Genomic DNA, 15,447 nt, shown 5'->3' with positions numbered 1-15,447 from the left:
CGGGCGGAAAAAACAAAAAAACAATCACGGAGCGTATGGAATCACAGAGAGGAAGGATTTGAACCAAAAAAAAACAGCGCCGTTACCGCTGTTATGAATCACTGTTTCTCAACGTCGGGTCCGAGGTCCTCCAGGGGTCCAAAATGGACCCTTTATGGGTCTGTTAAATGAATGCTGAGGATTTTACAGTGTAGATCGGGGTCCCGTGGAGATTCGGCATTAAATGAGGGTCCGTGGTCTAATGCATAAAGCTGGAGGGCCTTGAAATTCAAAATGTTGAGAATCGCTGTCATAAACAATCCATATAGATGGTGGTGAACGGTTTCAAAAACCTTTCTTTCGTTTCTGTTACAAAGTCAATCATCATCACACGACTTTTAACACGTTGACTGCCAAGGACGTGATATTACGTCATCTCAAATCCAACGCTTCACTGCCAACGACGTAATATTACGTCATCGTGGTGTTTTTGGTGGCTAGAGGGCGCTCTTCAACAACCTATGAATGATGCCTTGACTTCCAGAGAGGGATAGACCCGGAAATTACGTAATTTAAAAAAAGATATCAACTGGTCCACTGCAATGTTATCAGATTTATAAAAATACATTCATCTCTGATTTCTTCACCCAGATTGCGTTTTTGGTGAAAATTTGCTATATTCAACTGCCGATAACTACAGAACGGACGATCGCGGTTACAATGTTTTTTTTTCCCCCGGTGGAAAGAAGAGAGACCCTCACAAAAAAACATGTAGTAATCCTGGTCTCTATACTGCCTCCCCCTGGTCAGCCGGGGTGCCTGATGGAGGGGAAAGGAACTGGTTGGAATAACGTGTTTCTTCCACGCGTTACTGTCAGGTGATAAAAAGCGGCTTTCTAGTTCCTCATGCATTCTGGGCTCTCCCTAGGCTGGCAGAGGGAGAGTAGCGCCCAGGATTACATAGGCAATTGGCACTGGGTGAAAGAATTGGTTACAAAATTGTGGGATAAACATTTTAAAGTCTTTCCACGAGACAATGTTTGTTTACATCGGAGAAAAAAATTCTGTGGATCGTCAAATAAGGTAGAACCGCTGGCAGTGGCGGATTAATTAATTAATCAATACCTGCCAATGAATGTGTTAATATCAAAATGACCAGTCACTATGTCAACAGGAAGACAGCTTGCTGCTGGTTCTACAAGTACAAACCAACAGGTGATGAGACGACAACAGAAGATGTACCGTCAAATACTTTGGCACTGAGTGTTGTCAGTGTCAGTGTGTCTTTGACAAGCCCCACACATTGTGAGCTTGTAGGTCCGATATCTTTGCCACGCACCGCCTTTGTGTGACGGATGCATAAATTAGGTATTACAACGCCACCTTCGGGTCTCAGTGTGTATTTGTCACAGCGCCTCTTTCGTCTACGTAACGTTCATGAACTTCTAGATCGGCTATTTTCAAAAACAATTGCCTATTTCTTAGGTAGTATTTGACAATCCGGCCAATGTTTTTTTCTTTTTTTTAGGTATTAAAAGGGTCTTAAAGTTAAAGTAAGTCCTTAAATTGTCACTTTATAAATGTGCAGATACCCTGTACACACTTATATACTGTATGTTGGCTTGTTTACTGTTGAGTGAGAAAACAATGTTGCACATTAACTCTCTCAGTGCCAAGAGTATTTTCATAAAGTACTCCCCCAGTGCCAGCAATTTGCGTTTTTTTTTATTTTTTAATTTTGTAATTTTTCATTCAAATAAATGATCTGATTGGGTTTTTAAACCCATAATACAGTTCTACCAGTAGAGAGCAACAAATCGACACATTGATGATCTCGCTGGCTCACTCGCCCCCTCCCAAACAGGCTCACGTCACATCCGGTCATAACCGGATGTTGACATTTTTGACAATCGTTGATCGGGCTAAATTACGATGTGATACACGACTACGATGACTGATCGTCACCCAGACTAAAGAGAGTAGACGTGGACCTCTCCGTTTGTTTTTTATACCGTGTGAAAAACCGTGACTTTCCCTATTCTGGCCGAAAATGACCGCGGGAAAAAAAAATTGAACCGGAAACGGAATCTGCGTCATGAAACCGGAACCCAATGAGTCTGAAGGAGTCAGGAAGCGAAAGTGATCATGAAAAATAAACAGAATAGCGCGACCACAGTCAAAAGTAAAAACTCGGGATTTCTCGTGCTGGCACTGAGGGTACTCGGGAAAAACTCGGGATATCTCGGGGCGTGGCACTGAGAGAGTTAAGCTAATCATCTGGGGACCGCTCCCAAAATCCTTTGGGGACCCCGCTGGGGGGTCCCGACCCACAGTTTAAGAACCACTGACGCAAGGGGCGGTTCAGACCGCTGCGATTTCTCTCTGCCACGTAATGCTTAATTTACAATGACGGTGTCACTGTGCCAGCAGTGTGGTAGTCCAGTGGTGTAAAGTAACTAAGTAAATGGAATCAAGTACTGTACTGTACAATTTTGAAGTCTTTTTGACTTTGCTGGAGTATTTCCAAATGTCAGTACTTTTACTTTTACTCCGCTACATCTCTGAGGGAAATATTGTACTTTTACTCCACTGCAATTATTTGAAAACTTAAGTCACTGGTTACGTTACAGATATAAATTACTATTATTATAAAACATACATTAACCACTTCAGCCCTATTTTATACATAGGCTATTTGAAAATAGACGATCTACAAGCTCACAGCGCGTCGCGCGTTGTGAGCTTGTAGATCGGCTATTTTCAAACATTTCAGTACTTTTACTTTTGGTACTTTAAGTATATTTCGATGCCAATTTTACTTTTTACTTTTACTTTACATTTGAGCACTTTTTTTTCCCGTTAAAAGGGAATCTTTAAGGAACCATAATCGTAATCGTTAATAAGGGCCCACTTGACAAATCTCAAAAGCGTTCGCGGCCCACCCATCTGACCACTTAACACAGCAGTGGGCCACGTGCATTTTCAGAGCCTGTTATTTTGATTATCAATCAATCAGTCAATCAATCAATCGATTTATCACAACGAAAACGTAAAACTTTTTTTTTTACGGTTTTAAAGAAAACATACATAACAAAACTAAAACCTACCCGGGCCGGGACCCAAACGAGTGAAAATAGCCGATCTATAAGCTCACAATGGGTTCGACAATTTCTTTTTCGACATTATTTTGAAAAATGAATGAATGTTTGAAATAACGGGAAGCTGGCAATTCTTAAGCGAGTGTGTGACCAGGCTTTAATCAATCTTAAAAAGTGTTTTGTATTGCTCCGATCTTTGGTCTGAATTAGACTTTGAATGACCGGGACACTTTTTGTTTTTGGATACAAAAAAAAAAAAAAAAGTCAAACAGAGAGATGTACACTTAATTCTCCCATGATCTAGATTGTGTGTGTGTGTGTGTGTGTGTGCGTAAGTACGCATGTGTGTGTGTGTGTGTGTGTGTGTGTGTGTGTCTGTGTGAGTGTGTGAGAGATATGTAATGCTGGGGTGTCCATTTTGTGTTGCATTATAAAAAAAGATGATTGTTATGAAATGTTTTGTAAATAGTAATAATGTCTCTTTTACAATGGGCTACGCTTTGTAAATAAATGTCATTTTTTTCCACAAATGGTCAAAAAGTCTTAATTGCTTGGTAAAAGTGAATGAGGTACAGCAATTTACTCTCATAGATGTTGGCTCTATTTTTGTTCTTGTAGTAAACCTGTGACATTGTAAAAATGCTCAACGTAAAAAAAATAAAGCATCAACATCAAAATGAGCGAGCATCTTGAGACTCATCGACTTCAAACTTGGTGTGTGTATCGCAGACAGTGTGGAAAAAGTACTCAAATTCTTTACTTAACTCATTCAGTGCCAAACTTAGTTCTGGCTTTATCATCCCTGTGCCAAGGCCAAAAATACATTGTAAAAAAAGAGTGCTCAGGAGCCGAGATTTTTTTTTTATGACGTCGGTGACGTCATTGGCACTCTGGGCTTATGAAAAACGTGACGTCGGCGACGTCAATGGCACTGTAAAAGTACCAATACTGCAATATAGAAATACTCTGTTACAAGTACAAGTCCAGAATAAACAAATAACTTGAGTAAAAGTACAAAAGTATTGGCATCAAAATATACTTAAAGTACCAAAAGTAAAAGTACTAAAATATTTGAAAATAGCAGATCTACAAGCTCACAACGCGTCGCATCAGAGCTTGTAGATCTGCTATTTTCAAATGGCCTAGGTATAAAATAGGGCTGAAGTGGTTAATGTATGTTTCATAATGTAATATATTTACATCTGAAAAGTAACTAGTAACTAAAGTTTTCAAATAATTGTAGTGGAGTAAAAGTACAATATTTGCCTCTGAGATATAGTAAAAGTATTGGAAATTGGAAATACTTAAGTAAAGTACAAATACCTCTGACGGACGGACGGACAGACAGACAGCGGTTGTCTAAAAATATAGATAAATCTGCAAATCCCATATAATAAGAATACCATGATGTCATAAATATGACGTAAATAACATTTATTCACCCCTCACTATGAGCACAGAGCACTTTATGAGCATATTAAATCTCTAAGGAGTTCTCCTTAAAGGTAGGGTAAGTGATATTTTTTGGTTAAAACAAAAGCTTTTTTGTTAAAAGGTTTAAAGCACTATATTGTGATAGTAATCATTGCTATAGAGACACACGGGGACTACAAATTTCACGCCCACTTTTGAGACAGCGCCGCTACTCGAGGTCCGTTAGAACGATGAACTGCAGCTGCCAATGCATTCCCTATGAGAGGATATGAAAGTTAGCCTACTTTTAAAATTATCCTGCATTAACTGAAGACGATATTGATTTAAATAAAAATATGTTTCCAAATGTATGGAGTGTCTTTGTCAACATATCTTCTTGTTTTCTTAATAGTTGATGTGTTTCACATTTAATTTGCCACTTTAACGAGTTATCCATAATGTTAACACAGCAGAGGGTAGACAGCAGACAGACAAGTTGTCGCATTTCAGTGACATCACTGTCTTTACGAGCGCCGAGTGCCGACCAGTGGCGTACCCACTGTAGAGGCAGGAGAGGCGGTCGCCTGCCCAACTAAGACCTCGCCTCCCCTAAAAAAAAAAATAACCCGAAAATGCAATTTCATTGCGTGCTTAATGTCCTCAAAGTCACGCATCCAACAAGCTTTGAACTGAGCAGATTGGACCCTCTGTTCCAGAGATAATGACCAAAACCTATTGAAAACGGCCACTTTCGCCAGTTTTCTGGGTATTGAAAACCTCAAGGGATGCGTCCGTGACGACGTATATACCATGCGACCACTTAAACTCTGGATCTCCGATGCTAGCGGTTTTGACATACTGATGGAGTATATTATAGTATATTGTGGGTAGTATATCGAGATGAAAGATATGGGACATTAAAAAGGACAAATTAAACAAATGGGACAGATTATTAGAACACAAAAAAAATCGCTACAGCCTCAGTAGTTAACCAGTGAAATGACGGTATTTTACAATGCCTCTCATAGAGATTGCATTGAGAGCTGCAGTTCATCGTTCTAACGGACCTCGAGTGTCAAAAGTGGGCGTGGATTTGTAAGCCAATCAGGAGAGAGTACCCATTTATTAGCTTCATTTTTTTTTATAGTGTTCCAGTTCCAATTTGTTCAGCTCATTTCTTTGTGTCATCACTTCCAATTGCGCTTGTTGTCTCCGCCGGAGGTGGAGAGTATGTTTTCGCTTCGTCCCGCCGTGTGTTAGCATGGCCCCTAGCCAAGCTAACATTGGTCAAGCTCCACGTGACACGTGTCAATATGTTGACACCAATGCCTTTGATTGGCTAGAGGGACGCATGACGAAATAAAATCCTATAAATAGGTGTGTCACTTCAAAAGGCCATTTATTGGAACAGTACCTTCCAGTACAAATCACCCGTCCGTGCGTGTGTGTGTCCCTCTGAGATGAATGTGTGTCCCTCTTTATACATGAGATGAATGTCGTCACAGTGTAATCCAAGTACATTCATTAACGTTATTCGTAGAACAATTTACCCATCTGAGAGCTTTGACCTTTCCAAGTCCATGTCACATTGACTGGTCAAACCGGGAACCCCTGTCTTACATTTGCCAGTTCTTGTCTATAAGTAACCTGTTGACTTTAGGCTGGGATATCCTAAGGTGCTGTCTCACCATTCATGCATCTTAACTCGTGTGTTTAGGTTCTTATTACTGTGGTGGTCCGTGTATTTTGCAATGAGTCTTTCACAACTCCAGGTATGATATTACATTAGCTTGCTCAGAAGTGGGTGAAAGTTCAGACTGACTCATGTCTCCTCTTCATACTGTTTTGCTGTGTCACTGTACCTCTACTAGTTATCCTAGTAGTGCAGGGCCTTCCTTACTATTATGGCATATTGAGTGCCAATTATCAGATAATCAATATATATAATACATAATTTATTAACACTACTATATTCAGTATTTGTGGATTCCAAATTCAGCCTCAGTTTACAATATAAAGCTTGTAAATGAATGCATTAGCAAACAGGAGGCAGCATTGTCTTCCATTATTGAAAAGAGCGCCCCTCCAAACACTGGATGTAAATGTGCTTGAGTAGCATTGTGTAACAAACGTATTGAAGTGTCTATTGCTAGATGAGCTGCCCGCAGGCACCAGTCTTAACTGTTGTGTGTTGGTTTCCCACGGAAACCAACAGACACCTGGCAGGGACAGAGACAAAACTTGGCCTCAGGTGACAGCAAATGAAAAGAAGGCACACCTCTTTCCCTGTCACCAGTGCCTTTAAGACCAGTTTTTGACCAATCTCTCACTTTCACCACTACACAGCATAGTCTTCTCATCCACATACTGCAGTTGGAGTTTATGGTCTAAAAATGCCAGATAGCCTGTGTGGCACATGGGACATGATCAGCAATGTCAACTTGGAGGGCTACATGGTAGCACTAGGTGCGTTACAGCTGTTTTGATTTATTATTATTATAGTTTTTTTTTATTATTCAGGTTTATATATATATATATATATATATATATATAATGTATGTAATATTCAGTTCTCATTTTAATACTGGGTGTTGTGCACTGCCTGACACTGAAAAAGAACATGCTGACTCTGGTTTTTTTTCCTTAGTGCTACCTGTGTTTGAAAGAGCAGGACAGTTGTTGTATTGCTAACTTCTGCCAGTGAATCAGCGTGGCGGGATTTAATATCTAGTGCGGGGAAACATCTTTCTGCCTTTCCCAGGTATCAGCCTTTTTGTGAGAAAGATTGCTGCAAGATTGAAGCACAGGAAAGTGATTGAGCAGCAGGGGGACCTGTTCATCGTCAAAACCATTAGCACTTTCCGGACATACGCCTTCTCCTTCAAAGTGGACCAGGAGTTTGAGGAGTTTACCCAGGGTCTTGACGACAGACACGTCAAGGTAGGAGAGTGTAAAGATTATATTCAGGGTTCATTTTATAATAAACAGGGGTACACACTCCCTTAACTATAATTAAGCCCCATGTACTTCATTGTACAACATAATAGTGAAAATAGCTGCTATAGCTTGTAGATCTGCTATTTCAGTTACAGTTTTTGTTAAATAAAATTTCAAATTGTGACATTATCAAACATCAGACACAAAAAGGAAATGCACGTATTTAATTCAGTCTGACCAAAAGCAGGGATGAAACAATCTCACCAGCAATAAAAATTAATGACCGGATATCAAAAGCAGAAACAATATTTTCTTCCCTTATCCACCCCAGCAAATTGAACCCTGTTTATATTAATGGTAGCCAATAAAGATCAGATGAAGGCTAAGGATTGTTGTGGGATTGACATGAAAATGAAAGGTAGCAATACTGCGCGTAGGGATAAAGTACATGCTGTTGAGGAATGAATGAACTTTGCATAAACTCAGTTTTTATATGATATACTGTAGTACATTGTGTTTATCTCTCCCCTTTGCATTTTCTCTTTTGGTGCAGTCACTGGTCACATGGGAGGGGAATAAACTGGTGTGTCATCAGTTTGGTGAGAAGAAGCAACGAGGCTGGGCTCACTGGATTGAGGAGGATAAGCTTCATCTGGTAAGGACATTGACATTTAAGTTCTTTGATCTACACACAATTTACAAACAGCCAGAAAGACATTTGGAAAAACTATTGTCGGTTGAATATATCAGTGATTTCATCTTCTTAGGAGCTGTATTGTGAAGGCCAAGTTTGCGAGCAGGTTTTCAAGAAGAATGGGAACGAATGAAGATGAATGGAAGTCTAATCTCTGGATAAGAGGAATTGTTCTCTGGAGGAAATTAGCACATTGTGCTCACTCAATGTCATTGAGAAGACCGAACATTGTGTGGTCTAGTATTTTCCTTGTAATGTGACTGCTAATCAAAATCTGTCTTTTTTCGTCTGGGTAGGCTTATGCTATGGACTGGCTGTGGCTCATTGAGGCAGTCTGGAAGCCCCATCTTCCAGGCTGCATTGAGGGGCCCTTGATGCTATGTGGATTTAGACCACTAGGTGGCATTATTGGTTTAACTTGACCAGATAGTCGGCAGCTATGGATAGTTGTTTGAAAAGCTTGTACCATGTTATGTACCTACCACTTATGCTTGCAGCATTTATGTTGAAAATATTCAACATGTTTATGCCTCTAGTAGGGGAGACCGGGTGCAATTGCAACATCACAAATTGCACCAATCAGAAATGAGATAGAACCAACTCATTATGCACATGGTCTGTGATGACCACTTTCTGCCTGCCAAAAGGCAAACTGATGTATATATATTTGCTTTTTTTTGCCAAGACTCATTTTTTAGGCATTAAAGTAAATGATTTCATCTCCAGTATTTTTCTCATACTGTCTTAAACTTTAATGTCTATGAATTCAAATCTGTTTTTATGACCATTCTGTTGTCTAAACCTCATTTATTTTTCAGACAGCTGGTCTTACGAGTGCTCAGTCTAGAGCAAATCTCCTAGAACACAAATCAGCCAGAGAATTTAAACGACACCAGTGCCACTATATCTACTGACATAAAATAATATAGTAGTTAGTCCAGCAGATCAGTTAGACTGTGAAAGAATTTCAAACTAAAGGGAAGAGCATGATAGGACAAGTCCTCTACCTGTGTTGCACTCCATACAGTAGTGGACTCTACATGCTTATGAAATAAGAGCGACGATATGGTACTACCCAGTTAAAGAACAAACATGGGAAAAGTATCATTCTACTACTCTGTCACCAAAATGTGGAATGCCCTGACCACTGGATCACTGGCCTCTTTCAAAACAGGCCTGACAAACCATCTATCAGGAGACCACAAGGTGAGGTAAACACATTTTTCCCATAGAAAAGAGGTGTCATTCACTGCCGAAAGTTTTTCTCCTTTGTACATATAGAGCTTTGTATTTGTTGTTGATATGTATTATTGTGTTTGACTAATTAAGTATTCAATCAATCAATCAATCAATCAATCAATCAATCAATCAATCAATCAATAAACTCATATTTTGTAATCACACAGTTTGGATTCTATGGCAGGAAACTGAGGACAAAAATATAAGTGACAGTATAGTAACATTTTACTAACAACTTCATGTGCTGTCCAGCAGACCATATGACATCCTCTGGTAAAAATAATTTATAGTAATAGTGCACAGGAATTAATTAAATGTAGAATGTAAATATGTAATTAAAGTGCATAATGCAAGCAATAACTTTTGCTGTTGTAAAAGCAATTACAGTATGCTCACCAGACAATGAGAGTAAAATGGGGGAAGTCAATATCTGCTCCTTTTCATGTGACCAATGGTGTCCGTCAAGGTGGAATTATTTCTCCTTTCCTTTTTAATGTTTATATGAATGATTTATCATTGATGTTAAATGCATGTGGGACAGGGTGTAGAGTTGGTGACTCGTTAATTAATCACCTGATGTATGAGGATGATTTGGTCATCTTTAGTCCATATAGTGCTGGGCTACAACAGCTACTGAGGATATGCTCACAGTATGGCTTTGATTTTAATATAAAATACAACGCTAAAAAGAGTAAGGTCATGATTGTCCGAAGTAGGGAAGACAGACAATCTACCTTTCCTGACTTCTACCTGGCTGGCACTGCCCTTAGTGTGTGCAGTGAGATTACTTATTTGGGACATATTATCTCCAATGACCTATCAGATGACAAGGACATCTATAGGCAGCAGCGTAAGCTGTATGCCCAAGCAAACATGCTGTGTCGCAAATTTAGCATGTGCTCAGTACCTGTGAAGATCTCTCTGTTTAGATCCTTTTGTACACCACTGTATACTGCCCACCTTTGGAGTCGCTACAGGCAAGGCAGCATCAGACGCCTTACAGTGGCCTATAATGACTGCATGAGGCTGCTGCTGAGAGCTCCAAGAAGCTCCAGTGCAAGCCAGATGTTTGTTAGTGTTGGGGTACCCACCTGTGCTGCTGTGCTACGTAACCTTATGTATAGGTTTATGTGTAGAGCATCTGAGTCAGTAAATGACATAATCGCTGTCATAACGGACCCCACACGCAGTTTTTTATTAATTTTTTATTGTGTGGTGTTGTTTTGTTGTGATATGGATCTTCCTGGGTCTGAAATAAAGATTGAATTGAATTAACCCTAAATGTGCTGCTTGTGCAGGAAAAAACAGGGACCACTGGAGTCACACACTTCGGTTGGTCACCAATTTGGGGGTAACAGTCAACAAGAAAGTGTTACTTACTTACTTACTTGCAATGTGATCTGTAATATGGCAGGTTTGCAAGTCTTGCGCAATGAATCACGAGAGGAAGTAAGAAATGTATATAAACCATTTAAAAAGGGAAACTCCACAGATGTGGTTAATAAATAATCTTATTTATTAACCACAAAAAAACAAAAATAAGCTTGGCGGGCAATCTTTGTCCTACCGTCCAACCAACAGTCTGGGACGGCGCCTGTCAGCAGGGGGTGTTGAACGGTGAGGAGTAGGTGGACCTCACTAGCAGGTGAACAGGTGGACCTCACCAGCAGGTGAACAGGCCAGGAGGCCTATCCAGAATATGCACGTCATGGATTGCATCCGTCAGGACCAGAGGAAGCTGCGGGAGAAATCAATGACATAGAAAGACAGATAGACAGAAAGAGACTCAGAGAGAGAGAGAGAGAGAGAGAGAAAGCAGGGGGAATAAGTGTACATTAAAAAGGCCAGAGGGGCAGAACGGCAGAAGGGGACAAAGAGGCAGTGAAGGCCTGGAAAATGTGGCCAGAGGGGGCAGAGGGGCAGTGACAAAGAGCCGATGGTATTCTAGATTATAATATTCAGGAATTGAGTTCTTTGGCCTGCTGGCAGTGTGCCCAAGAAATGTTATGCTGATCGGTCTGTAGTTTGCAAGATTAGCTGCGGACAGACGCACATGCACACGCACACGCACACGCACATGCACACACTTACTCAGAGCATATGAATAGAGAAACAAGGAGCACTTCTGACTTTTGTTTTCTATATTACTTTGAAATGAGGAGCACTTCTTACTTAGATGTGTGCTTTAAAACAATGTCCTAGTTTATGATTTAAAAAGTTCATTTGGGAACATGGGACCGAATTTGGGATGTAAAAAAGTTCATGAGAGAACACAGAACTGAGGGAACACAGGGCCTGATTTGGATGGGAAAAAAGGTGCTGACTGCTGAGGGAACATGGGGTTGAGGTATCAGATGGCTGTTGGAACATAGGCTGACCCCTATGTGGTGGAGATTTGCACTCTACTGAGTGCACCTTTTTAGTTGTACACACAATGATCTGCACATGTCGTGACAGCTACAGTTAAAGTACACAAAGTAGAAGAAATCGACTAAATATGGGGTAACTATCACACACTACACAGCTACCCCCCCCCCCCCCCCCCCAACACACACACACACACACACACACACACACACACACACACACACACACACACACACACACACACACACACACACACACACACACACACACACACACACGTGCGTGCACACACACTAAACGCCTGTTTAATTCCAAAGTCTCAAAATCAAATGTTTACGATCAAGCATACACCCCTTCATTTCTCTGAACAATATGAACATGAACAGCTTGCCTGCATCCATAACTTTTAATTGTTAACCACAAAAAAGGAGTAACTTTTTGGAAGTGATTTCAGGTTTTATATTATATTGCCAAAATGCTATTTGTATAGACTTGGATGCTCTGTTTCACTGTTATTGAATTATGAACTTGATTTTCCCAAAATGTGGGCTATATATGTAGTCATTTTGACACCTTTATTTTTTCATGAATCATGAATAGGCTATACTGTACACACAGCACCTGCTGCACTGGACTGGAGTCTTCTTGTGTGTACTTATATTTGCATACTTCACGTCAGCCCTCCCCCCGCACGTCCTGATTGCAGACACACAGCACCTGCTGCACTGGACTGGAGTCTTCTTGTGTGTACTTATATTTGCATACTTCACGTCAGGCTGGACTATACTAGCCTTGGGTGCAGGGCGAGATTGTTTTATTGGCTACAAACAACTTTGGATCCGAGAGCATTGAAGCCTCGAAGAAGGTTCTGTTTGAGTTCTGCCCATCTTCTCAGCGGAACATAACTCATAAAGGGCTACAAAAGGCTGCAAACAACATCAAAAGTTGCCTAAAAGTGCTGAATGAATGTGGGGATGTTACGACCCCCTGTCTAGGGTAGGGGAGGTGACATAATAATGGAGGACAAAGTCGCTTTCAAAAATGAATTGATTTTATTTTCCTTTTTTTGTGCAGAGATTTCAAGCTCTTTTTGTCTTTTTTTCATAAGTGCCAAAAACTTCAGGGTGTCGGTTTACATTGGCAAAATGTCTACCTATTAAAGAAAATTACCCCCTGACCTAAACCTAACAAAAGAAAAATACAATTGCTAAACTTACTTAACTAATGAATAAACAGAAACAAATAACAAAGTGGTTAAACCAAATAAGAAGACCAAACACCCCTACAAGGCAAGTGAACAGATTAATACAATAATGAATGAAATAGGCAAATATATATAAAGTAACTAACTCAATAATACGGGTCAGAAAACAAGGTCAAACAAAGTAACTGAAGGACAAAGGAACAAACAAACAGGCTACATGGGTTCGGGGAGACAGAGGGATTGAATCTCTGCTTGCTCTTTCAAATGAGAGCGACCAGTCCCCATGACAGTCAGGGCAGAATGAGCTTTTGTAGGTGAGCTTCAGAGAACAGCCAACCCTGGCTTGGGCGGAGACAAAGGGACGACGAATGGGAGCAGGGGAACAGGGCCAGAGGCTGGACCTGTCAATCTGGACAGCTGGAAGTCAATCACTCACTCACTCATACCAGCACCACACCCAGACTCAGACTCACAGCTTCCACCACCACTCATGACCTTATATGGAACATAGAAAAACAATATAAAATAAAACAAGCCACAAATAATCCCACAATATTCCAAAGCATCATAATTACCTAAATAAACCAAATACAAATATATAATAATAAATACAAATACGGCTGGCCGTAACACCCCCCTCCCTAAAGAAAACTTCCCCCCCCAAAAGTTATCTCCAGAAGGGGCTAAACGAGAGACACATAATGCACAGCCGAACTCACCATCCTAAGTTTCAAAATGAGGTCCCTCAACCTCCAAAGTGTGAATATGCTCAAATCAGTGATTGGAATTTACTGCAAAACACATGAGGTACACCTTGCTGTTTTCTGTAACGTGGAGGGTGTATTACAAAGCCCGAGTGGCACAAACGCATAAAACACCATCGGAATAATAAAAACAGGACTACAAATGTATGCGAGTGTTAAAAGGGGTCTGCCAATAACCTTTTAACAAAATGACCAAACACAGAAGTTGCTACGAAATGTCTGTTGTGCAAGTTCCCCCAAAGAAGGCTGTCTTTTTTATTCTTTCTAAAAAACACAAATTTAAGCCATAGCTTTTTTTTGGAGAACAAAGTGCAAGTGCACCAGACAAAACGAAAACCAATGGCAGGGTTTTTCCAAATTCACGTTATTTTTTTTTGCATATTTACAAATCGAACGAAGACACAATCCGGAAAACACACGAAGGGGAGGAAAAGGGGTACGAACGAAGTTATCGAGTGGGAAAAATCGAATACACGATCACTGAGTGGGTAATAGGGATTCAAAGAGAAAACGAGTGGGTAAGGGCACAAAGTTTCTTCTGTCATGTGTGCCCTCCCAAGCACAGATGACAGAAGCGAGCAAAAATACTGAACAAAAAGACTAAGACACGACCTAAGTCACCACACAAAACAGATGATCATCCTAATACACAGACACACACGCGTTTAACTAATTCCTCGGTGCACGCAGCAACCTGGGACACAGAATCAACCCTTTGTTCATTATTTGAATTGCTCTAATAGGACTAACTCAAGAACTGGTCAATAGTCAAAACTTTGCTTGCTGAGCACCATTTATCAAAAACACAGTCTTATCTCATACAAATTCCACATGTTTGATTGGCATTTTTTTCTCACAGGACCTAAACCTTTGGCTGTACGTCTCCGGCAGCAACTCATGTCTGTAGTATAGTATGGTTTCTTTTACTACATCATACTCTAAGCTAAACTCAATTGATAAGGTTGCACAAACCTCCCGAGCTCTTCCCACCAATTTGCATTGCAGTAATACTCCACATGTCTAGGCCATTTTACAGTGGTTGCAATGCGCTCAATTGCGTCACAATACGAATCAAGTTCTGTCTCTTTAAAATGTGGTACCAAAGGAATATGCTTACTGATATTGAAAGTCTCTGGAGGGCTTCCAGAACCACTTGTCCTGGGCTGAGGGGCAGGCGACCTGTCGAGCCCTGCGGCCCTGATGCGGAGTTGCACCAGCTCAACCTCTTTGGTTTTGGTTTTGAGTTCCACCTCTCGGAGGCGGAGGGCCAGCTCTAGACTCTGTGAGTCCCCCCCAGCAGTGATGCAAGCGGCTCTGTACTTGAGTCATGAAGTAAGGCCTCGGCCTCTCCGTCCCCACGCTCACTGAGCGCCGGGGAGTTTGTGTCAGCAGCCGCCTCCACATTCTCACCCGGTCGCCCAATCGTACTCTCCGCTAGCCCGGTACTTATTCGCTCCACGAGCCCCCTCTCAGTAAGTTGTTCCTCTATATAGGACCTTAGCTCGGCCTTATTGGCACCCGATGGGACAGACATTTTGAAGGCCTTTGCAGTCAGATTTAGTGCATTTTTCCAATCTATCTAACGTGGGAGAAGTCGGGAAAGAATATGCAACCTCATCTGTTCCTACCAAGGACATAACAACGAATCAGAGATACTGTACCTAGCCTGCCAACCAAAATTAAAATGGAACAAAGCTTGACTACTCACCAGACCGAAACGAACCGAACCAAACCCATGCAACCTGTTAAAAC

At 40.9% G+C, this 15,447-nt stretch overlaps 1 protein-coding gene across 1 annotated transcript; it reads left to right on the top strand.

Moving 5' to 3' along the window:
- Nucleotides 1-6,823: 6,823 nt before the first annotated feature.
- On the top strand, nucleotides 6,824-8,304 carry LOC308103230 (retinoid-binding protein 7-like). The gene is made up of 4 exons (XM_080453131.1): nucleotides 6,824-6,956; nucleotides 7,252-7,430; nucleotides 7,981-8,082; nucleotides 8,195-8,304. The coding sequence occupies exons 1-4, from the start codon at nucleotides 6,884-6,886 to the stop codon at nucleotides 8,252-8,254; spliced, it is 414 nt and encodes a 137-aa protein (XP_080309257.1). The 5' UTR covers nucleotides 6,824-6,883; the 3' UTR covers nucleotides 8,255-8,304.
- Nucleotides 8,305-15,447: the final 7,143 nt, after the last annotated feature.

Source organism: Gymnoscopelus braueri, assembly GCF_963280865.1.
Source record: "Gymnoscopelus braueri genome assembly, chromosome: 16".
In the NCBI taxonomy this organism is placed as follows: domain Eukaryota; kingdom Metazoa; phylum Chordata; class Actinopteri; order Myctophiformes; family Myctophidae; genus Gymnoscopelus; species Gymnoscopelus braueri.
The sequence above is the reverse complement of the archived record's forward strand: the minus strand, read 5'-3'. Positions and strand labels throughout refer to the sequence as shown.